Raw genomic sequence first — 27,289 nt, forward strand, 5'->3', positions numbered from 1 at the left:
AAATAATTTGGACCTACAATGGGTTAAAATCGGGAAAATATTTTTTAACCAGAATTTTTTTTTAACAACAATTTTTTTGTCATAAATATTTTTTCACAAATAAATTTTAAACAAAAAAATTAAAAAAAAAACAATTTCGAAAAAAAAAATTAAAATTTAATTTTTTTTTTTTTATTTTCCCAAACAATTTTGAATTACCATAGCGGCATGAGTATTTGGCTTTGGCGTCGATTCAGTTGTTTGGCCGGACTTCACGTGCGATCTTTTACGCTTCGGGTTATCGTAATAGATTAATTTTTCATCGCAAGTAATGATTCGGTGCAATCTTCATGGAGCAATGCCTATTAGTCTTCAAACTTTTTTGACTGGCCTGGGCAATCTTAGTCTTCCGTGTAAAAATCACCACTTCTGAACCACAAAAACTATCTCACGCACTTTGACACCGATTCACCAGAAGCTTCGGTGAGCAATCGGTATTCTTTAGCGGCACTTTTTTTCAAATTAAAGAAATAAAGCAAGACTTCCCACGTATGAATATAAGTTATTCAAAACAAAAAGTTATTAAAATCAAAAACCTATTAAAAACAAAAAGATACGCAATATATTATAATATATAGTATATTGTTTGTGAAAATTCTAGCTACAACTAAATTATGATAGCTATGACAAATATTGTTATATTTATGATCACAACAACTTCATAATATCTCAATGTGGCTACATCCATAATATCTCCTATTGAGTTTAAAAATAGTCTTATGGACGAGCTGAAATCATAGTATGGTTGTGCTCATGATTGTGCTATATCACAGTTACTACGTTTTTACACAACCATATTACGGTTGAGGTGTAATCATAATAGGATCGTTGAACCATAATATGATTACACATGATTATATTATAAATACCAATAAACAAATAATTATAACAAGGAATTATATTATGATTATAAACGAACCATAATTAATATAATAAATCCTATCATAATATGTCCCAAAAAAGTATATATGCATATGCTGGGTCTTTATAATATTCTAAGACCAATGTCCCTCCGTCTGTCTGTAGGATGTACGACATTTGCCCCAAATATTCTCTGTTTATCAGAAATGTAAGGTATTGAAAATTAAACTTTTCGAACTTAACTTAAAATTGAACTTTAAAACATGTTTGTGTTTTATTTGAATTTATTTTATAATCATTTATGATGAATATCTTTTTAAAAGTTACTAATAACAATTAATTAAAATTCTCCAACCCTCCACTTTTTTGTTATTGTTCGTACAAATGTTAGTTACACAAATAATCATGTAGTTTAGATTACACACTTGCAAATGTTCTGATTCTCAGATACGAAGAAAAAAAAGGCAGGATATTAAAGGAATGTGTTTAATTCAGTATTTCCATGTATATTTTACAAGCTATTTTTTAGAGAGAGTAAGAGATAAAGATGATCTTTTGTAAAGGAATTGTTTATTGTTAGCTAATTATACCCTACACCACCATAGTGGGGAGGGTATAATTCGACCACTTAAATCAGTGGTCGGCACTTAATCCCCAAAGAGGCTGAACTAGATTATTATTAACCTATTAACATCAGGAATGTCAACTAAATTCATAACAATTATCAAAACCTACTATTTTGGTTAGATTACAATCCTTATGTCGATCACTGATTTATATTATTATAACATTAAGCTCAATACTTTTTGTAAATCATTTTCAAAATGTCTCCATTCTTTAAAAACTCTTCTCTTCCACATATACATTTCCCAACTTAAACACATTCACAGAATAATTGAATGAACGAATGAATGAATGAACGAATGAGTGAGTGAACGAATGAAGGAATGAATGAATGTCGGTGACCACAAACCATAACCGTTGAAATATTGCAATCAACAGAAAAATTACAATTCACACAGCATGTCATGTTGCAAACAAAAACCAGAAACTCTAGAGCAAAAAAAAAGGGTAAAAGGACGAGAAACAGAACCTAGAGAGTTAGAGGGAGAAAGCGGAAGAAAAATGCGACAATGTAAAGCAGTGTAAATAATTCTGCACAGAAAAACAAATTAAAAAAAAAAACAGAAAATAAAGTTGAGGAGGAACATTGGAAAAACTACAATCTCACATGCAAAATTCAGTAACAACAAGAACAGCTGGCCTGGAAAGAAAAACAAAAAACACATTCAAATCGGACGTAGTAGTATTAGAATGGTGGCATTTGAAAGGTGTTAAAAAATGAATGTCTATGGAAAATTTCTAGTGCAACATTTAATTTACCTTTAAAACTCTTATATATATTTTAGGGCTTCTTTGAGGAAAAATTCAGTTGAATATTCATCTTCTTTTTAGCTTTATAAAATTAGGTCTAACCTAATGAATGTATGTAAGTAGGGATGAGTTTAATGAAAGAATGAACGAATTTTTGTAACAGATTTATTTTGTGATTTACCAAGAGGAGTTACGAAAATGTAAATTAAATCACAGATACAGTATTAAAACATAGATGAGTATCGTAAAAGTATATTATGTGGAATTTGTTATATAATAGAGATACATTGTTAATTATTTGACCTCTTACTTTCAGTAAAATAGTAATAAATATACGAGTAGCAGGATTCATCCAAAAGCTGGGAAATTGGGTACCAAACAAATTGAAAACGACAAAACCTTGAAAGACGATTTTGCAAGTCCGAAACGCGTCTTGAACGCTATGATGAAAAATTAATCCATTACGATAACCTGAAGCGTAAGAGATCGTATGTGAAGTTTGGCCAACCAGCCGAATCGACTCCAAAGCCAACTATCCATGGCGCTAAGGTAATGGTCTGTATTTGGTGGGAGCAAAAGTGTCCTATCTGTTATGAGCAACTCAAATCTGGCCAGACCATATCATAGGGACCTGTACCGAACTCAAATGATTTGTTCAAAAAAGCAATCATTTTCCAAAAAACGCCCAGAATATGCGGCCAGATATGAAACCCTAATATTCCATCATGACAACGCTATGCCACATGTTGAAATACCTGTTAAAAACTATTTAGAATGAAGTGGTTGGAAAGTTTTGCCTCACCCGGCCCTTCCCCGTCCGAATACTATTTGTTTCGACCGATACAGAACGCTATACACTTCACTTTGGAACAGAGCATCCGATATTGGCTTGATTCGTTCTTGGCCTTAAAAGATGAGCAGAAATATGGGAAAAAGTCATATCTAACAATGGTCGATACTTTGCTTAAATTTATATTGTACAAATGTTTCAAATTAAAAATTAAAATAAGTTCTTTTAATCGTTCAAAAACTTCTTTCTTTATTATCTTATAATATTAATATTTTAATAACTAAAACTTTAATTAAACTATTTTGCCATCGAACTTGTATAAATCTATAAGCTATCTTTTGCAATTATTTTTTAAGCATTGAATGAAATGCTGTGAGTTACTTAAAAACATTTACCAGAACTTCAAACTTCAGTCACAATGACGCTCAACCTTAATAATAAATGACTAAATTAGTTTTTTTTTTAAACACTCTCTTCCATCCGCGATCTTTTGGCTAATTTTCATGGCATAATCCAAAAATATATTCTGGAATAATATTAATAACTTTATCCTTAAAATAAAGTTGTGCCAAAGAAAAGAAAAAGTTATTGTCATTCTTTATCGACAAGAGTGGTTTTTAATCAGCATAATAATTTGATGTTGGTTGGCGTTTGCAGTTTCGTGCTTGATATTCCATGTTAAATGACAATATCTGTCGTAAGGCAACTTTTCTTTTCTAGATGAAATTATATTTTAAGATTCTTGTCTGGGCAAAGTTTATTTTTTTTTCTATTTGTTTGTGTTTTGTTTCACTTTCGGTCATCTGTTACCATTTCATGGCTTGAGAGTTTTTGTTGACTTACTAACAAAGTTTTTCCCTTTTGAAATCCCTTCTCTATGCAGTTGAATTGTAAGTAAGCAACACTTTTAGTAACCTTTTTGCATTTCCGTTTCCTGTTTGTCAAGAAATTCAACATTTTTATTGCATTTCCTTCACTATGTCTCCCTCTACTAATACAGAGACATACATATTTGTCAACATTCTTTGGGTCGGTCGTCGTGATGATGTTTGTGCTTTTTGTGTTCGTGTACGCAAACTAAAGTTAATTTTTGTTCAACATCGTGACCCATTATTTAAGTTCAGGTGATTATTTGTTGTAACTAAACCTTTATTCATTCATTCATTTCGCTTGTTCGCTAGTTCGTTTATTCTCCAAAACTATTTAGCGAATTTATAGTTTCAGTTTTAACTAGATGTCTGTAGGTTTGTTTGTGTTGGCACGTTTCACAGTGGCTATGATTGTTACTCTGTTATTACAAAATTTTAGTATTTTTAGAAAATGAACTGTTCTGACCAGGATTATTGAACTGACTAGAAGCAGTTTCGTGTGTACCAAAATTTACGGAAGATTTTAAGTATAGATTATATGCTGTGGATCTTTATAGATAACGGAGTTGATATAGCCATGTCCGTCTGTCTGTTGAAATCAACTTTTTGAAAACCCAAAATAACTTACAAATATGATTGATGCATCAAAATATTGGGTACAGTCCTGCTTCGGTTGCTTTTTAGAATCAGGAAAATCGGCCTACAAGTGGCTGAAATATGCACGAAATACCACGATTTTCCCGATTTCTTAACTACTATCTCAATAATGTCCATTGGTAATGTGGATATCAAATGAAAGGAACTTCAAAGACCTTTCCAACGTATATCACGCCATAGAAATTTGGAACGACAATAGAACAAAACACAAAAAAGAAAAAAAATTCAAGCAAACGATTTTGTTCACAATAAAATTTTTTTAGCAAACATTTTTTCCCATTAATTTATTTGAAACCATTTTTTTCAAAATATTTTTTCATGAAAAATATTTTATTCAACCAAATTTTTTTTTACTTTTTTTTTGTGGCACCGTATTATTTAAACCCGATTTTCATCCACATCAATATCATTCAATTTAGACAGAAATATATTAATTATCCGGTCGTGATATCGAGCACCACTAACAGTATCTACTTGACCACTCTAATTTTCGAAGAATCATGGCCCAAGGATGCCTCCAGTCCAAAATCCTCACCAAATAGTTATACGTTGTGGATGGATTTGTTTTGCAACAATCACATGTGGGTTATTGGAATCTCAAATGCAGCAAATTTGACGATTTACAAAAGCATCAAGATGAAAATGTGTTTCATCGCTTGGGATGATTTTGCTTCAATAACCGCAATTGTGGCAGCTAAACTTTCATTATTTTTGAAATATTGTTGAGCAATAAACACTCATTGTTCTCTAGTGCAATACTCCATTTTTACTAGCCCCAAACTGTCAGTTGTCAAACAGATTTTCGAATAATCGTGAAAAAAATTATTTTTATTCGAATGAATAAAATTGGTATGTAATTGTCGAATATTCGAATAAATTTATTTTCAAGTTAATAGTTTTTTTGCTTCGAAAATGTCGATTTTTGTGCCAAAATAGCGTCATGCGATATGTTTTGATTTACTTCTTTAATTTGAAAAAAGCACATCGATTGCTCACCGAAGTTTATGGTGAATGTGTTCCATCGGTTTCTAAATATGTGCGAGGTTCTGAAGTCATGATTTTGACACTGAATACAAAGATCGCGATGACCAAGAATTATACATGAGGATTGTTGTTGAACTCAACAAGAGCTTGCAAAATCATTGGGAGCTACTCAAGAAACAAAATCATTCATCCAAAAGCAGGGAAATTGGGTACCATACGAATTGAAGATACCTTGAAAGACGGTTTTGCATGTCCGAAATTGAGCTGGAACGCTATAAAAGAAAGCCATTTTTGCATCGATTCATTGGATACATTACGATAACGCGAAGCTGTTACCGAACGCAACTGATTTGTTTGAAGCTAGCAAAATTGATACATTACGATAACGCAAATCAGACGAACCTGTACCGAACGCAACTGATTTGTTTGAAGCGAACATTGGCCGAAAAACGAACATAATATGCGGCCAGGCGTGAAACCGTAATATTCATGACAACACTCGGCCTCTTGTTGCAATACCTGTTAAAAGGTATTTATAATGAAGTGGTTGGGAAATTTTGCCTCATCCGCTTTATAATTCAATAGTATAAGTTTTGAAGAAATTAGCAAACTTGTACCCGATAATTCCACTGTGCCACAATATAAAGTTGTTGTCGTTGGTTTTGTTCATTAAGTACCCTTTTAGTTGCTGTTGTTGTTGTAGTTATTTTTGCTTTGGAATGAACTACTTTTTGTTGTAGTTTTCATTTTAACTTTAAACTTCAAGAGATTTCCTCAAGGTGTTTAAAAAGTTGCTGTGGTTAAATTGTAACTTGGTTGCATTGCAACATTCAAACAGCCACAACAGTATTCACATCAATGTGTCAACTTTTTTTTTTTCTCTCAACGAATTTTGTTTTTATTTGCTGTTCCTGTTGTTGCTGCATAAAAACTCTAAACTTTTAGCAACATGCAACTTGGCGTTGAAACGAAACATATCGTTCGATATTTAAAGAATTTCAATGATTTATTGGTTTAACACGAATTTCGCCAGAATTCGTTAGAAACGTTAGAACGAACGACTCTGAAAAGTCGTTGGGAAATTTTTCATCATTTGTCACAGTTGGATAAAAGAAAACTTATTAAGGAAAATGAAAATGATGCTAGAAAGAAAACCAGGTGATTATAGCACTTGTATTCGTGGCACTGAGTGTGTCGTGATGAAATTAAAAATAAAAAATAAATTTCAAATAATTGAAAAGTGAGGAAAAAGTTGTGTGTTAGTATTAGCTGAATTGAAGAATGCTTGAATGAATATGTGATGCTGATGCTGATTGAAGAATATTGTATAAGTAGATGGATGAAATAGAAAAATATTGCTAAAATATGAAATAAAGTTTTGATGAAGATTTTTGTTTGTATTAGAGGGGGCTAAATGAAATGAAAATTGCAATAAAACTTCAATTGACAGTATTATTTATAGCAGGAAATTAAGTATTTGGGAGGATGTAAGAAACTTGCGGATTATATGAAGTTTTTTTTTAATGTACAATGGGCTTAAGTTATTATTATTTTGGAGATTACATTGCAAGTTTATATCTTAAATATAAAAAAAGAAAAGAAACTAGTTCTTTTTGCAGATCTAAGAGCATTCAACTGTCTGTCCTTTAAATAAATCACCCAGGAATAAATATAGAAAATAAAACAAGAGCTGCCATTTAATAAAAATTCTTTTATCTGCTTAAAAGTCATTGAAATTATTTCTCATATTGTTCTTAAATTTACTTAAATATTTAAATATATATTTTCATTTATTACCTGTTATATATTTTCATCAGATTTAATTAATTAAATTTACCTGAAACGATAAAAAAATGGTGAATTTCATTAAAATCGTACATTTCCAAACACTTGATAAGTAAATAAATTAATACGAGTAAAAAAAGCAAATATTTCATATCCATATAGACAGATAGACATACAAACATTTTTCTCTATCAGAAAATACGACTTTATCACTTTTCGCACCCAAACTATTTGATTTAAAAAAGTGTGTGTTTAAATTTTGTTTTGTGTGTGCGAAAAGTGCAGAAAAATTTATGAAAAAATATTCGTACATACCTACATATTAATATAAAACGCAACGCATTGCTGCAAAGTGGAAAGAAGTAAAAAAATAAGCAAAAAAATCAACGACCGTATCAGTTGTAGTCTATAAATTGATGTGTTAAAATAATTTAACTATTCCACACGACTGCAAAATTACCAAATGAACACGTAAATGTTAAACAACCGGCGGAAAAAAACTCAACTCAACTCAACTCACAACAAATTCAAATTCATATCGAAAATACAAAATCTCGGGGTAAAATGTTACAAAAAAAACAGAAACAACAAATATATTAAATATTTTGGAGGTAGAAACAGAAACATACAAATAGGAGTACACAGATATTGGTACATAAAAATTACAACAACAACAAAAAATCTAGCAACCAACCAAATGAGCAACTTTGCCAGATTCTGACTGCCATCATCAATTGGTAGAACAAAAAAAATCGAGAAAAGTAAAACACATTGGATATCATTGCACAGTGGGGTTAAATTAAAAATAAAATGATATCAAAATAGAAATGTATTAAACACGAAATATGTACTATTAATTTGTGTCTTTTAGTCTTAAAGTTACAACGAAAATTGTGAATCAAGTAAATGTTTTCCAAAAAATAAAAAAACCCGCTAAAACGACAAAAAATTTACTTTGCAGATTCATTTATTATACCCTTCACCTTCGTGAGAAGGACATATGTATATTAGGGTGGCCCTTAATAAACGAAAGTTGGATTTTGGCCATTCTCACCCCCCAGTTTGGTGAACATTAGTAAAAAAAATCATCCTGAAAAAATTTTAGGTAAATCGGTTGGGGTTAAGACGTGCCGCAGCCCTCTGAAGTTTTGAGATGCATTTACAAGGTGAAAAAAATGCATTAATTTCAGTTTTTGTAAAAATTTTGCCATTAAAAAATTACTTTTGTAATTTAATTTAAAAGAATCGAAATGTGTAAGTAATTGTCGTTCTAATGAGACATAAAAAACAGAAATTGGTCAAAAAATGTTAAAGTTATTAAAAATTCGCCAGGCCATTAACGTGTCTCAGGCCACTAGAACAAGAAATGTAGGAACAAAATTAACATATTTTGAGAAATATTAAAATAAAAGCTCATTTTTACTTAAAATATGTCCATATTTACTTGTATATGAGTTTTTGTCTTCGTAGGAACAGTTAACCTATTCTTAGGTATGAACAAAAAAATAAATTTTTTTTAACGGCAGTTTCAAAACTCCATTTTCAAATTTTTAATAATTTTGTTAAACAAATTTCAGAATTTTTTGATCATCTCATTGGAATTTATTAAGAATATAATAGGGAATAAAAATGTGAAAAAATTATGAAAATATCTCTTACAGTTTTTCCGTACCTGCGATTTAAATTTTGAAATTTTCTAGAAAAACCAATTATTCGTCAATTTTTAGGCGAATGAGCTCTATTTCCTTACTCTTATGCATTTTAAGCAAAACTTATTCAGAATATTATAGTCCAGATAATTCTAAATATACGCTGGAACTTTTAAAATAAAATCGGAAAACGTTAACCCTTTAAAATCGAGAAAATCGGTCCACAAATAACTGAGATATAAGGAAAGAACAAGGGCAACCTCTTTGACCTATTTTTGCCTATATCTGGATTACCAAGTCATTAATATAGACAATATGGATATCTAAAATTAAGATATAGATGTGATATACAATGGGTCAAAATCGGAAAAAAATGTTTAAAGTTTTTTTTTTACCAAAATTTTTTTCGCTAAATATTAAAAAAAAAATTTTAAATTTAAAAAAAAAAATTAAAAAAACAAGTCGAAAATAGCTCTCTTACCTGTTTTTATTTTATATTGCTTATTTTTATCGTTTATAATCTATTATTTGAGTTATAGTATCTATTTTATCTTAAGTTGCTTTCAAGCTGCAATGGTGCATGAGGCTTCTAGAAGATGGCTCTGTGTATATAAATAGTATCAGCAAGTTGTGAGTGAGTCAGTGTATCGTAGGCGCTGTTATAATTAATATCAACCGTATTACCAACCAGTGTGTTTTTAAAGTGTCTAATAAAGAGTGAGTCATAAAAAACTTATATACACTATTCCAGCCAAAACTTATCCTTGGTCCAACAAATTATTTTTATACCCTTCACCTTCGTGAGAAGAGTATATATAAGTTTGTCATTCCGTTTGTAATTTCCACAATATAATTTTCCGACCCTATAAGTATATATATTCTGGATAGTTATAGATAGCGGAGTCGATTAAGCCATGTCCATCTGTCTGTCTGTTGAAATCAATTTTCTGAAGACCCCAGATATCTTCGGGATCCAAATCTTCAATAATTTTGTCAGACATCGAGAAGTTTCCTATATAAAATCAGCAAAATCGGTCCACAAATGGCTGAGATATGAGGAAAAAAACAGGACATCCTCGATTTTTGACCTATATCTTTATTACTAAGTCATTAATATAGACAATATGGATGTCTAATGATAGATATTTCAAAGACCTTTGCAACGACTGTAGTAAGTTGGACCTACAATGGGTCAAAATCGGAAAAACTATTTTTTAACCCGAAATTTATTTTTTACAAACCATAATAACCATAATGATTTTAGTGATCATAAAATGATATGGCGAAAATTGTGATCAAGTAAAAAATTAGTTTACAGTTTAGAAAAGTGAGTACTTTTTTGGAACTCTATTGTCATTAAAGTTGTTTTAAAAAGGCAATGGAGCAAAGTTATTGATATCAGTAGTGAATATGATAATAAATGTCAAAATTATCAAAAATTTCGATAATCAATGTTTTGACTCAGACATATTTGAAATCCGTTCGATGGCAATTTCATAATCGAACATAATGGTTAAGAAAATATGTAGTTTCATTTAACATGTTATGGATTTTTAAGCTGTAACTAATTTAGTACTTTCAATAATACTAAGATCTCGATTTTCAATATACGATACGGGTATCATTTGAGTGGTATTGCTTCCTTTAAAATTCAATTTACGGACACTATACTGTGTATTAAGAATCTTCATACTCATGCTAATAAGTAATATTTAATTATATCAAATCACAATCAAGTTATTACAAAACAACTTCTAAGTATTGCGAACGGTATGTAGTACTCATTTAAAGTATGTTAATCAGTATTACAAGAAAAGTAATAGCTATTCTATATTTTTTATCATACCCACTGTACGAAACCACTCTTAACGCTGATGTTGCTGCTGTGAATGTTGTCGGTAAAATATTATAGTTAAATTACACATTTGTATCGTTTCGAATGTTTGTGTACAAACAGTTCAGTTTGTTTTTTTTTGTACATTTTAAATGAAATGATGAGAATTGAGTTCAAATGTATTTTATTTTGTACGTTTATTTAAACGATACTTTCAATTACATGAAAATTGTTTCCTTTAAGATGATTGTTTGTTATTGCCTTCTCTGCTCTTCCTCCACGCTATTGATTGGTATGTTTGCACATCTATTTTTTTTTTGGCGAATTTTTTGGATTTCAATTATGTTTTTTTCGTAAATTTGAATACAATTCATTGGGATTGGGTATAAAATGTTGAAAATTATTGAAGCATAAATAAAATATTTTGAGTGCAATTGATGCTGTTGTTTTATCATACTGTGCGTTGTGGTTACGAAAAAAATGTTTATGGCAAAGTTGTTACAAGGAAATGTAATTGTAACGATCGTCAGTCAGTCATTGTGTATTGCTGTGGTGTGGGGTAAACAACATGATTCTCTTTGTGTTGATATAATATAAATTAATTTGAAAATTATAGATAATTTTGTTTTTCACACGAGTTGTAAATCAATTTTATATTGAGAGTTAGAAGTACAGCATATGGGTGGGAGTATTTAATAAAGAATTCATTAATATATTTGCAGGGAAACAGAATATAATTTATCGACATTTTAAAAACATAGGGTAGCAGATCGTATTCTTATACTAGGGTGCTCCGAAATATTTTTACAGAATTGTTCTACAGGTTGTAGAAACACTTTCTGAAAAATAATAGGACAAAGTTAACTGGTATTGCAGCTTCTCAGAAGTTTGGAGATGATTTCACAAGGGAAAAAAATAAATATTTTTTAATTTTTTCCAGCTCTTTACATATAAAACTTTTTCGGTCAAAAAATGATTTCTTTTTCTCTTAAAAGTGTAGGAGTATCAATCATGTAAAATATTGCTTTTCGGAATCAGGAGTAACCAAAAAATTAATTTGATTCTCTCAAGTGCTGTCTTTTATTCTGTCAAAAATAACACTCACCTTGCATCACCTGATAAATCCCTTAACAGATACATATCCCTACTTTAAGTGCAAAAGCTGTTTAAAAATACTTCATGCTTTTGAAAGTGCTAAAACTCTTCATTAGTACATACATATATCTCTACTGGATTAATATGCATTACTCCACTTAAAGGTGTTAATAACTCTGAAAGTACTTCATTCGTATAATTGTTCTTAATTACTTGGTTTATTAAAAATTAAAACTGACTTGTATTCAATTTTTTTTTTTTTTATAAACCAAAAACAGAGACCTACTTTCTAAATACACAACATATTTAGCTGTAAAACCAAAAATGTTCTTAAATTAATTGCATTTAAATTCCTTTTAATTATGTGAAACATAAGTAAACAGAGATTTTCCTTGTTTAAAATTTTATTGGTTTGAAACTCATTAATTTCATTACATTTCATTTCTTTTTTTTTTGGTTGGTTGGTGTGTGTGCGTGAATTTTGTGGAAAATGTTACTAATTTAGTATTTAGTGAGAAATTAGAGAAAATAGTAATTTGGAAATTAAGTGGTAATTTTCATGTAATAAAATCCCCATTTTATTTTATACGAAATAATAATTAACCAACAACCAATATATATGAACATAAAGTTTTTCTTGTTTTGTATGTCTGTAAATAACACAGATACAATTTCATATATACACGAATGTATTATACATCCGATGAATAAAAAGCAATTTGAATTGAATAAACAAATTCAAATAGCACCGTCAACAACAGCAACAACTATCCAGCAGTTCGGGTGACTGTCCTCGAACCTGCCTTATTTTAACATCAATTGCATAGATTAAAAAAACTATGGAGTACAAAGGTATAGCTAGTGGCAATACCTACTTCTTAAAATAAAACTAAAAAAAATCTTAAATAGACTACAGTCTTGATTACTTGGAGTCTGTAAAGTGACAATTTGCTCTATGATAGATTACATGGGATGTATAGAGAAATATATTGACTATATATGTATTAGCAAGTTCTCTTAAATGTAATATAGCTAAAAATATGTAAATTAGAGCTAGTCTAGTAACTTGAAATTATTGAATAAAAATTTAAAAAAATTTTAGATTAAAAATTTTTTTGGTGAACATGATTTTTTGGTACGAATTTATTTATATGGCTTTATGCACATCATTGAAAAGGTCTTTGAAATACCTTTCATTTGATATCCATATTGTCTATGTACATGACATAAAAATCAAGATATATGTATATAGGTCAAAAATAGGTCAAAAAAATTGCTTATATCTCAGCCAATTGTATTTCGATTTTCCCAATTTTAAATATCAATCGAACCAGGAATATACCCTATATATTCATTAGTGTGTCCCAAAAAATTGTTTTTGTTGGGACTCAAACATAGACAAGGAAATATTGGTACCGTTTTGATAAGCTTAAAATGCCTTTTCATCGTACATGTTTAAAAAAACTAAATTTTTTTTTTATTTTTTTTACGCGATTTGCCCCCTGTTGTGGCGTTTTGGAACTATTTTTAAGGATTAAAAAATATCAATTGTATTAATTTTTGATGCAGAATCGACTGGTGAAATCAGATTTGCAATATCAACCGTTTTTGCTCTACAGAAAAATGTGCTCAAAATCCGCAGCTATAGGTGGGTTGAACCACCACAAGGAGTGAAAATTTTGCAAAAAGAAGTACGCCATTATTTTTATTTACGCAAAAACCTTCAGAAAATGATGATACGCGCAAATCAAATTTTTGAAATTAACGCTAATGGTGGTGTAGGGTATAAAAATTATTTTTTGTACATAAAAGTTTTCGTATTCTTTATATAACTCAGGAACGGTAAAAGCTAATTCAAAAATTGTTGTCCTTAAATTATTAAGAATTAATTGATATTTCAAACTGCTTTGTATTTTATTCACAAGTTACAGCTATGAATGTAGGGCATCTTAATTGCAAAAAATAATAGTTTTTGCACACTTGCACATAAAGTTTGGACATTCTTCTTTTAAAATGTTTCCTCAAAAGTAAAGATAATCGTGGGTTTTGACAAAGTTATGAAGAAAACTCAAAAAGAGGCCGACAAACTCGATTTTTGTCAAAAACGCGACTTGAGCGACCTCTAAACCTCTTCCGAAAAATCTGAAAAAAATCTCAAAAATACTTTACCCTTTAATCTTTTAAATTATGTTTGAGCACCTATAAAAGTAAAAAACAAAAATTGTTTGGGACACACTAATATTCATGTATCAATCATGTTTGTAAGTTATTTGGAGCTTCCGAAAGTTGATTTCAATAGACAGGCAGATGGGCATGGCTATATGGACTCCACTGTATCTAACGATCCAGAACATATAATTTATGAAAAATGTAGAAATTACAAATGGAATGAAAAACTTATATCTGTGAACTTTTGACAAAACAACTTAAGTGGAATTTTCAAATTTTTCAGGAGAGCACGAAAACTGTTGAATTTGTCGATCAATATTTTATTATTTGTCCTTGAAGAACTTTACTATTTGTCTCAAAGAATTATACAAAGAAAGGTAATAAAATAATTATCGATAAATTCAACAGTTTTTGCGAATTATGTTGTTTTGTCAAAAAAAATCAACAACAACTCCAAATAATTCGATTTGTTTTTTTTATGATATCTCAGAAACTAATATTCGTAAGAAGAAGCTGATTAGTGTAAACGGAGCGTTTTGAAAAGTTAGTTTTATTATAAAAAAACTAAGATATTTTCTTATCTCGACTTAAGGTGTTTTGTCCAAACTCCACAGATATATATCCTGACCACTCATTGTCTAAGTTATATAAATACTGTCTAAAAGAGCTTCACTGCCTCTATTAAAACTAAAGGGTAAAACTATATACAAATATGTAACAGAGGGGGCTAATAAAAAAACTGTTGTCGATGAAGACTACAAAAAGGGAGTGCAAGTAACAGAAGGGGTACTGGGAGAAATGCTTATTTACAAACTGAATAAAATCACTAGTTGCCATAAACAGTTTAACGAGTGAAAAGAAAACTTACACTTAAAAGGGTATAAATGGTAGAAGAAGATGAAAACGAAAACGAACAAAATAAAATAATGATGAAAAATAAAAAATAAACTCCTAAAATAGTTTAACTACAACACAGTCAGAGATAGATACTTGTAGTATCTATGATTCCATACAACTTTTTACAACAAGTATCTATGTATGTAAGACATTTTTACGTACTTGTATAATTGTTGGAATGCAGATACATATGTATATCAGTTTATTTGTATAAGTACATTTTATAAATTGTACATTTTAAATACATTTTTACAAATTAAATACTTTCACAAATTTAACACACAACAATTTTCTCTACTCTCTTCAAAATCAAGAAGATATGCTACAAAAAAAAGGAAGCAAAAAATTAGGGTAAACAAACAATATAAATACATAATAATAGAATATTGTATAAATAAATAAAATTGCATAAAAATAAAACGCCTGGGTGAGAGATGACTGATTGCTGTGAAAGATGTACACACACAGACTGTAAAGGGGGGGGTGTTGAAGCGAAAGGTTATGGACAGTGTGTACTGACATTTAGGAAATTAAATAAAATTTGTATTTAAATACATTTTATCATGTATTAAAATAAGGCAGTGACTTATGTTTAGAGTTTTGGGGGGCCAAAAAAGTTTACTCAATTAAAACATATCCTTAGTTTCGTGAGTAAATGTGTAAATTACAAGTTCCTTTTCGTTGTGTGCAATGGTATGCAAAAGAGCTAAGTCCACTTTGGGGTATACAATTTTACTTAGTCCAATTTTGCTGTTAAATAATCATGAAACGATTCACCTCATTAGGCTAATATCGCCCGATACTTTCATGAGATAGAACCAGAAACCGTCAACAAAGACTTGAAAAATAGGACTGACAGGGTAAACTGCAGCGAAGCCATTCGCGGCAGTCACATGAATGAAATCGTGTTCCATAAATAATGGAAATATTTGGTTTATCTAATCCAAAAAAATAAAGTTTAGTTCATTTTATATAATTTTTTAAAAGATTCATGTAGATGACTTTGACCCGGTATGTTCCGCATATTTATAGACAAAGTAACTTAAATAACTTACAAACTTGATTGATCAATATATCAGATTGAGTCCTGGGGGCGAATTACCGCATTCGACATCGAGTAAAACTGATCGAATTTTTCTTATTCGAGATTACAGTATTCGATAACGAGCAAGATACTTTTTATTATAATTTCGATATCGGAAACATTTTTCGATACGATAGATCACGAAAACCGTAATTTGGGCTGAATTACCGCATTCGATATCGAGTAAAATCGATAGTAATTTTCTTATTTGATATTACGGCATTCGATATCGAGCATGAAATTTAGTACTTTTTGTTATAATTACGATATCGAAATTATTTTTCGATACGATAGTTCATTCGATCACGAGTGCGGTAATTCGGCTTATGGTTCGGTTGTCATTTAAGATTGGTCAACGAATGACTGAATTATAAGCACAATATCACGACTACTTCGATTTTTTTAATAAACCGATTACTAAGTCATGTACGTAGTCATTATGGACATTAAACAAGGGTCTTCCATACTTGGCAGTTGATAGCTGCCATATTGTTGAAGCTACAATATGTCAGTTATTCAGTTTGTTTGGCCAAATCAACATGGACGACTAGCGTTTAACGACGAGTGTAAATGATAAAATTGTTTTATCAAAATTTATGGTAAGGCCCATTTCTGGATGAATGGGTTCGTCAACAAACAAAATTTACGAATTTGGGACGATACCAATCCAAATGCGATCCAAGAGCGTCCAATGCATCCCGAAAAAGTAACTGTTTGTTGTGGATTTAGAGCCAGCCATGCCGAAGTCCATATCGGTCCATATTTCTTTGAGAACGACGTTGGCCAGGCCATCACCGTTAACTGCGAGCGCTATAGGTCGAGTTCTTTAGGCCTGAATTGCATGATATGGGCTCCAATGACATGTGGTTTCCACAGCACGACACTCTGTGCGACACAGCTCATGCCACATTGGATATTCTTCTCGAGTACTTTGACGGCATGGTTATCTCACATGGAGATGACCCCGTTAGACTTTTTCTTTTGAGGTTTTCTTAAGTTACAGGTCTATCCGAACAAGCCACAAACCACCAAGGACCTCAAAGCCAACATAAACCCTGCCATTGGTCAAATTCAGGCTGATTCATGCGTCAGAGTCATGGAAATGGATTGGACATTTCGAATGTGCGCCACCCAGCGAAGTCGCTGGGGACAGTTGCACGATGTTATATTCCATAAATAATGGCATCGATATGCCTAAAAAATGTCGACGACATCTTATACACACTTTGTTTTATTTAAATTTAAAGATAGGAAGCGCTTAATGAGAAACCCTTTAGAACGCCATAGACATTTGAAACGATAATGCGTCAATATCGAGAATATAGCCGAATAAAGCACTATTTTTTTATATTATTGGGTGTCTGACTTAAAAATGCGGGATTTACCATAGATGGCGTGTTTTTTGAAGTATTGGCCGAAAAACTCCCAGAATATGCAGCCAGACATGAGCCCGTAACATTCCATCATGACAACGATCGGCCACATTATGCAATATCAGTTAAAAAGTATTTAGAATGAAGTGGTTGGGAAGTGTTACCTTATAGTCCAATCGTTCCCCGTGCGAATACTATTTGCTTCGATCGATGCAGAACGCTCTCTATGGGATACGCTTCTCTTAGGAATAGAGTATCCGATATTGGCTTGATTTGGTCTCAAAAAATGAGCAGTTCTTTTGGCTCGGAATCCATATTTTGGATGGGGCAGAGGTCATAGCTAACATGACCAATACTTTGAACAAAATTAAATTGTATAAATGTTTCGAAATAAAAGCTAAAAATTTAAAAAAAAAATTACGCATTTTTAAGTCATACACCCAAATACAATGAAGGTAATAAAGGGACTGATATAAATATAAATTTTGTTCAAGATGAGCCTCTTAAAAGCTATAGTTATTGCTTGCAAAATTAAAATCATAAAAGCCTACCTCACTTTATTAATTCTTTGCTATATATGTGTAAGCTTTTAGAGCGAGTAGCTATAATAGAAGCATGGTATTCCATTTTTTTTTGGTGGGTAAATGTCAGTATTTTATATTTATATGCACAGAGACCCACAACCTAGATTCCTTAACAAAACCAGGCCATAATTAATGGACATTTCTGCATGCAACAAAGTTGCAAATACGTTCGACCAAAAAAATTGCATAACAATTTTGTTTTTGGCATTTTTGTTTTATTTTATTTTCGAAAACTTATTTTGACTTTATACTTTATTCTACGAAATCAATTGTGGAAAAAGGAAAAAACTATAAATAAATATTTGACCAATTCACAGATAAAATGATGAATGAATGAAGGAATGAAATGCAAGCACTTTCAGCTTGAATGAAATTTTTATTTTTTTTTTATTGTTGTTTCTTATTTTTTGTATATCTACTTTCGACAATCGATTTATGTTTTTTTTTTAACATTCTTATTGTTGTTTTTATATAGTAAAAACTGAAATTTTGTACGATAGTATGTACTAAGCAATCTTTACTCTTGATAATATTTTCGATAATGAAAATTTTTAGATTGCATTTCATTTTATATTTATGCAAATTTATGAGACGAACGAGCAAAAACTATAAGTCTTTAATTTTTATGGCAAGAAAAAAAATAAAAAAAAAGAATTGAAAAATAGAGTGAGTAGTGTGGTGGCGGTAGAAGTATCAGTAGTAATGAAATGTATTGCAATCCAATCATGATGATGGCAGATAGTAGTAGATTCAGAAAAAAAAACTATGTACATCTTGATTTTCGTATTGGACCAAAAATTTAACGAAGCATAAACTTTCATCATCCTCATCATATTGAGGAAAAAATAAAGTAAACAATCAGAAAACATATTTTCAAAAAAATAAAAAAAACTTTTAACTATTCTCTGTACGATAGATTGTAGATGGATGGATGGATGGACTGACATTCAAATAGATAGATGCTTGGACAGACGGACGTACGGGCGGCCAGTCTGCTAGATAGTTGAACTGAATTACTTTTTAAGTTGCATTTAAGTTGGACTTTTTTGCTATTGTAGATTTTACATTGTAGGATGTAATTTGTTTTTTTCTCATTCTTCTCATTTGTATTTAACAGTTTAATGTTGATTTAGAGATTCTAGTTGCTTTCAATGTGAATTTAATGAAACAGGCAAGCAGCTGCCATACATTATTAAAAGTGAAAGGGAAATTTGTTTAATCAATAGTTTCTATGTTTATGGAAATTTCAAAAATTTAATTACATATTAAAGTTTTATTACTACTGGAAAACATGCTAAAATTGGATTTAGATTTTGGTATTGAACGTGTTCTTAAATTGTGTTTAAATAAAACTTTTAGATTTCTACAATTTTAAAACACAGGCAGAAAAATGTTTGTTGTGCCAAACAAAACAAGTTCAACATAAAACTCTCTGAAACACATTTCATTGTAAAAATTTGATTACAGCTGCCTTAATAATAAAACATGTAAATCATTCAATATCTTCGAGCAGATGTTTTAGCAGCTTAAAATCAATATTTGTTATTATAGTCCTCAATATTTGTACACATTGTATAATATTTCTCAACTCATGGCACAAGCTAAGACATGTTCTTATGTTAAGTAGGTCAAGTTAATGCTTTTTTTTTGCTAACCTTCACTTAAAAAACGGATTGTGCACGGATTCTTCCTTGTGCACAAATGTTTGCGCAAGATTGCAACAAACGTTCTCAAATCTGGAAAAACCCTTCATTAAATGCGCACAAGCAGCCTGGACTAATTTTAAAACTCAATATTAGTTAAACTAAAGGATTAAAAATAATATTAATAAAAAAGTGGATTAAAAACAAAACATTTTAAAGCCCACTAAAGGTTTACTTTTAAATATAACAGGTCTGAGAATGAATAGTTTTCACAAACAAATTAAAAAATGTCTGACTACCTGTTGCATCCCAAATCTATGAACAAGTAACTGATATTTAAACTACCGTTTTTGAGTACTTAAGCAACATTCTCTATTGAGATAAACAAACGACAACATCAAACATTTATTAATTAATCATACTTTAAATAAAATACCACTAAAAATGGATTCCTCATCAAAAATCAATGTCAGCTATACCTTGTTCCTTTACCGTCAAGAATTACGCCGCTCTCAAAACCTTTTCGTACGTTTGAGTCGTAGCAAAATTTCTCTTACCGATAAATTGATTTCGAAAGGTTTGCGTAATTTGGAAAAATGCTCAATCGAAGATTTGCATGCCATCAACAGTGAAATTGTATTCAAAAAGCATTTGAAATCGGAAATGCGACGCAGCAAGCAATTGGAGAAGCTGGGCATGAAAAATGTTAATCCCAGTAAATTACCTTCAACGGATCTGTGAAAAAGATAACATTTATGGAAGTGAGTACTAGGATTCATTAATCGTATAATTTGGAAATTGGACAAAAAGCTGGCAAATGATTATGGTACAATTTCAGCGGAGAAAGTATTTTCAAAAATACTGCAGAATGTACCAGTCAATAGGATCGCTATAAAATTCTTCGCAATGAGCTACAAATATCTTGGAAAATCATGAGATGTATTTATTCTCCACACAACGAATGTAAATAAGAAACACAATTAATAAACGTTTAAATAAAAAAATATTTGAAATATAAAAGTTTAATAAAGAAGTTTTAAAAATTTTTTTAAAAAATAACAAAAAAGATTGTGAGAATTTTTTAATAGAAATAAGTAAAACTTATGTTAAATGCTCCTATTAAATAAATAAATTAATTAATAAAAAAATTAAATAACTTACGTAAAATTGAACCTAAAACATAAACAGTTTGAAAGTTTATTTATTCACTTATATCTCTAATATCCCAGAAATATTTTTGAAAACTTTTGTTCTAAAATAAATAAGGGGTGCATGATAAAAAAGTTCATATGTAAATACTTGAATACAATATGACTGAAGTAAATAAAAAAAAATAAAGAAACATTTCACTTGGAGAAGATGATTCTATAATAAATATGAAAGAAATTTGGTTGTTTTGTATTATATTTTTGAGCCAATAATTTTGGTTTAAAATTTGTAGTACAATTTTCTTTATTCTCCACTATATTCGAGCAAAAAATGTTCGATGGAGACTCGAGTAGTTCAGGAGTTATAAAGAAAAACGTTATTAAAAGTAGGTTTTTTCATATAAATTCATAAACAAATTTAAGCACCTTTGTTTTACTATATAAATCTATTTGCTTAAATTTTTATATGAATTTATATGAAAAAACGTACTTTTAATAACATTTTTCTTTATAACTCCTGAACGAATCGAGTCTCCATCGAAATTTTTTTGCACGAATATAGTATAGAGTTTAGGTATCCTTATACAATATTCCTTTTTAAATTTTAACACCGAGATCTTTGATATTATTTCAAAGTTATGGGCAATTATGTGTATATAATTTTAGGCAATTTTAAAATCTCGATATGGAAATGGAAATGGTTTCTGATGAAAAAGTCATTGATTTGAGGAACACGTTGCAACCGAAATATGTGTGATAAATTTCATTAAAATCGAAGATGAGAAATCCGAAAATAGCAGTTTTCTGTCCGTTTCAATATGGATTCTCCCAATATACTATAGGAAATTTTCCCCATTTCTTGGCCAAAATGTAAAATTTAAATTTTAGAAAAATAAATTTTTTATGCCTTAATATAAATAAAAATATAACAAAGTAAACATATATTTTTAAATTTTGCAAAAGAGTTGATTATTTGTCACTTTATCAGTTGTTTTATGTTCGATTTCTAAATAAGTTTTCATATAACGATTGGGTGCAGCAAATTTTGATACAATTTCTAATAAAAGTATTCATAATAAATATATAGAGTTTTTAAAAATTAAAAAATGGAAAATAATGTTGAAAGTGAGTACTTTATTAATATATAGAGAAATCTTTGTGAACTCGGCTATTAGACCGATTAAATTGGAAAAATTAAAGTGACCTTACGATGAAATAATAAAATTATGAAACTGAATTTTATTTGGACTTACAAAAAATGTTAGCAGATGTTAGTTATAACAGTTCTTTAGGACAGTCAATTACCTACAGAATTTTTCATATTTCAGCTGCATATATTTGCATACTTTTTCAAATTATTTATTTAATGTATGGCATGAGAAATATGGTGAAAATGAAAAAAGAGCCGCTATATATGCGTATTTCTGGTCACATATTGATGAAAGTGATTGTTCAGAAAATCTAAATCAATGTTTAGAGGAGCAGTCACGAATGTTTTGAGCATTCAAGGCAAATTATTGAATCAACTGTGTTTCCCGTTGGATGCTTCGGTGAAGACGCCGCTGAATCGCATCATAAAATATATAAATCTGATAGATGTTGCATGCACGAAAAAGCAGCCGTGTGAATAATTTGACCGACGTTTTTAATAGAGCAGTGGATACATCTGATCCTTTCATTTCCAGTATTTCTCTGAACATACGGATTAAGTAATCAATATGCTGAAATCTTATCCAATTTCTTTAGAAAATTACCAAACAGATGAATAGCAATCGGAAAGTGAAGATGAAGAAATAGAATCGAGCGTTCTTTTGAACCCTTGTTTTTTAAATATGGTTGATAATTTAGAATTCAAATTGATGAATAAATTAAAATTTTAAACATAACTAAGTTTGTTTTATTATCAAAAGTTAGTTTACACTCAAAAAACAAAATAGAAGAAAAGAGTTTAGGCAAATCCCTAAGAGTTACAGGTATGGACTGGATCCAGGAACATACAACCCGGTAAACACAGTTTGGAAGACATTTTTAGTTAATTTTATTTTTATCTTTGAAATTTTTTTTCAGTGTATGGAAAAGTTTTAATAGTCCCTCCCTCCCTTTTAAGAGTCTTCAAAAATTCGAATCCAAACAAATTATTTAAATCGGTCCAGCCGTTACTGTAATTAATTATGGCCAAAAAATGGGGAAAATTTCCTATAGTGCAATAGTCTGAATTTTGAATAATTTTTGTATATTTTCTTCGAAGTGACTAAGATGAACATTTCTTTAAGGCGTCTTTATATTTTTCAGTAATTTATATAAAAGTTATGTGGTTTTCCATCTAATGAAACTTCTATACCTGAGATCAAAAAAGTGAGTACTGATGAATTTCCCAAACATTTTTTACAATATAGAATTGACATACAAAACAAAGGCCTTACAAATTAAAATATTTTAACTACAAATTTTAACTTTGAGTGATAACTAGGGAGCGGATTATCATGCATTTATTATTGGAAAATATGCGCCTAAAATGTGCTTCAAAGAAAATCAAAATATGACCTAAAAATTTAAAATTATGCACTTATATTTTTGTGCAGAAACATAAAATAATTAACTATAGATCGCGCAATGTTCAAAAAAACACAATAGTGTTCCTAGCAGTTAGGACTCTTCAAATTACCTGTACCAGGGAAATAATTATAATTGTTCTTTTGAGAAAAGGATGGATATATTAATTATAATATGTGTTTTCGATACATTTAATGAATTGTTGATATTTGATTGAAGCTAAATGTTTTGAAATGATAATTTTCAATTGCTGATAGAGAAATGAATAACATAATGCCAGTTTTTCGGTGTCGATAGAACTACATCAATGCCATATCGATGCCATTTTACAGTAAAATGTGCGATTCGGATAGATAATTAGTCTACATTGTATTTGGACGTTCGCGAAAAAACATGTATTTGCATATATATACAAATGCAGTAAATTTTTGCATCACTGATGCAAAATTTTGCAACAGTAAACTAAGTGATGCGTTTGTTTCATAAATTTGCATCACTGCTATCAATATTTATTAAATGACGTTTGACGTAAAGAAATAATGGTAAATGGGCTTTTTCGAACGCTAATCTTTAGTTATGTTGCAGTGATGCACTGTTACTGAGCCATATACTCAGATTTCTCAAGGTTACCTAAATATCATATAAACCATTCGCAAGGCCTCAGTTTCTTATTTATAAATACGCTGAGGAACTTAAAATCGGTTTATATTTTATAAGTGCAAAAAGGTATGAACCAGGAAAATAGTATCACTTCCCATCTATTTCTACTTCAATATTTTATGTATCACTGTATAATCAGTCCTGGTAACAAAATATATTACTGACAATATATTGTAAAAACAATAAAATTCAGCGGAACCAATACTATTATTAGTTCTGCATTTAAATGGCAGAACAATATATCACAAAACCTATTAAAAGAACATATCTTTGAAGATTTTTCATTCTGGATATGCAACACAAAATTGATGATATTTAATAAAAATTAAGATATTTTTTTATATTTTTTAAACTTTATTTTTCAGAAATTTTTTGTAAAAAATTTTTTCTAGTTTTTCCTAGCTCTTTAATTTCCCTAATTTTATACAATCCATAAAATAAGATTCGGATAATAGTCAGCTTTATGTTTCATCTTTTTTCAGATGAAATAGTTCTATATTCAGCAAGATTCCTCAAGTACTTTGCCATAGTCTAGCTTGATGGCTCCATGTTATCATAATTTCCCATTGTATAATTTTTCACAAATCCGTGGCTGGTGCTTCTTCATTTGGATCAGCTTCTTCATTTTTCTTGTCCTTCTTCTTCTTAGATTTTTTGTTATTCTTGATTTTATTTTCCAATTTCTTTTTGAATACCAGTTGTCTATTGATGGCACGTAAATCCTCCATTGAACAATTCTTCAAATTACGCACTCCTTCGGTTATTAATTTATCGGTGAGCGAAATTTTTGTTTGTTTCATGTGTCCCTTACGGCGTTTAGAGCGAGCCAATTCTTCACGGTAGAGCAATACAGTATAGGTAACTGAGTTTAGATCCATTTTAATATTTTTAAGTCTTTAGAATATTTTGTGGAAGTGTTCTTTAGTTGGAATCTCTAATGAGAATGATGTTGCAATCAGAAGTTTCTAGAGTTTATATACATTTGTTTCGGCTACCTGTTGAAACAAATTGTTTGGGTCAGGTATAATGGTTCCCTTTTGGTGCCTTTAATAACATTGTATTACCAACCCTTTTGAGGTCATAAAAGGTCATTGGTAATCTCTTTGCTAAAATTATAAAAGAAGCGTTTAGTTAATCGGGGTTATAAAACACAAGATAGTAGCAGTACCACTAAAGTTTTTAATATTTTAACTATCTTTGGAAAGCAGAAGACGGCGGACGTCGAATATATTGTCTACAGCCAGAACTTCTAGTGAACTCCAAACAAGTACCACTATGTAATTTTGTAAGTATTTTTTCCTTGAACATCGCACTTCCAAATTAGCATGTAGAAGTCGCATCTACACTATCATATCGTTAACTTCTAAATTAAATTCGGTTTTATTTGCCTGGCAGATTTGATTGCATTTGATGATTTTAACGATATTTCCATCGGTCTGAGGTACTGTTTTATGTTTACAGTTCCTATTTTATATTTCTCCTTTATATTCAATAGCGTTGAATATAAATTAACTTTAAAATTAATTTCCGTTGAGCGTGAAGTGTTTCATTAAAGTAGGCAATCTACCGCTATTTATAATGGTATTTGATTTGTTTATTTAAAATTACTAATATAAACAAGGAAGACTGGCGTTCTGATCCTTCTGTTTAGAGAACTTTTATTCAAAAGAAACTTATTTCGGCAGGATATCTCTTTTCCAGATAGTAACAGGGTATTCGATAAATTATATAGTTTTTAAAGACTCATATGAATTTATAATATTTGTTCAACATTCAACTCACCTGATATCTTAAATAGTGTAAAAGGTAGCTTAAAGGATCCTCTTATTAAGCATTTCACATTTTAAATATTAAATTGTATTTAAACATGTTTGAACATGACATATTCTTAACTAAAATGCACACGTGTTTTAACTAAACTCTTCGTTGAAAATGTAAGCAAACAGATTAAGAATAAACTTTTATGACTAACCCTTTAGCACACAAAAGGGACACATTCTACCTGACCCCACCAAAAATATATCTTATTAGCAGGTATCAAAAGTATTGCTCAAAATGTATATAAATTCTAGAAACTTCTGATTGCAACATCATTCTTATTAGTGATTCCAACTAAAGAACACTTCCACAAAATATTCTAAAGATTTAAAAATATTAAAATGGATTTAAACTCTGTAACCTATACTGTATTGCTCTACCGTGAAGAATTGGCTCGCTCTAAACGCCGTAAGGGACACATGAAACAAACAAAAATTTCGCTCACCGATAAATTAATAACCGAAGGAGTGCGTAATTTGAAGAATTGTTCAATGGAGGATTTACGTGCCATCAATAGACAACTGGTATTCAAAAAGAAATTGGAAAATAAAATCAAGAATAACAAAAAATCTAAGAAGAAGAAGAAGGACCAGAAAAATGAAGAAGCTGATCCAAATGAAGAAGCACCAGCCACGGATTTGTGAAAAACTACACAATGGGAAATTATGACAACATGGAGCCATCAAGCTAGACTATGGCAAAGTACTTGAGGAATCTTGCTGAATATAGAACTATTTCATCTGAAAAAAGATGAAACATAAAGCCGAATCTTATTTTATGGATTCTATAAAATTAGGGAAATTAAAGAGCTATTACATACTTGGAAAAAATATTGTAAAAACACTAGGAACTAGAAAAAAATGTTATACAAAAAATTTCTGAAAAATAAAGTTTTAAAAATATAAAAAATATCTTAATTTTTATTAAATTTACTCAAAGTTTTATTTGTAAAACTACTTCTTGTGTTGCTTATTCAGAATGAAAAATCTTCAAAAATATGTATTTTTCTGGTTCGTACCTTTTTGTACTTATAATACAAAAACTGAGGCCTTTCGAATGGTTTATAATATAAACTTTATATAATATTTAAGTAACCTTGAGAAATCTGTGCGTATGGGTGCATTCGCAATTGAAGTAACAGTGCATAGCCGCAGCATAACTAAAGTTTAGCGTTCGAAAAAGCACATTTGCCATCATTTTGTCAAACGTTTTTTAATGCATATTGCTGGCAGTGGTAAATTTAAGAAACAACCGCATCATTTAGTTTACTGTTGCAAAAGTTTGCAGTTCATTGCATCAGTGATTATTATTTTTAATTATTTCACTAGAAAAAAGAACTCAAAATTCGGAAAATGCTGGAAAAAATTAAAAAAATATGTTTGTTGTTTCCCCAAGGCAACTTAAATACCATTCGAAAGGCATC

General features: G+C 30.0%; 2 protein-coding genes across 2 annotated transcripts in view; one reads left to right on the top strand and one right to left on the bottom strand.

Moving 5' to 3' along the window:
* Nucleotides 1-27,289, bottom strand: part of RhoGEF64C (Rho guanine nucleotide exchange factor at 64C) — a 159,015-nt gene that overhangs the window by 56,098 nt on the left and 75,628 nt on the right. The gene's annotated exons all lie outside the window — the stretch shown is intronic.
* On the top strand, nucleotides 20,132-26,510 carry LOC135955374 (uncharacterized). The gene is made up of 2 exons (XM_065505726.1): nucleotides 20,132-20,264; nucleotides 26,332-26,510. Exons 1-2 carry the CDS (start codon nucleotides 20,132-20,134, stop codon nucleotides 26,508-26,510), a joined length of 312 nt encoding a protein of 103 aa, XP_065361798.1.

The sequence above is a fragment of the Calliphora vicina genome, chromosome 3 (assembly GCF_958450345.1).
Source record: "Calliphora vicina chromosome 3, idCalVici1.1, whole genome shotgun sequence".
Classification (NCBI taxonomy): Eukaryota; Metazoa; Arthropoda; class Insecta; order Diptera; family Calliphoridae; genus Calliphora; species Calliphora vicina.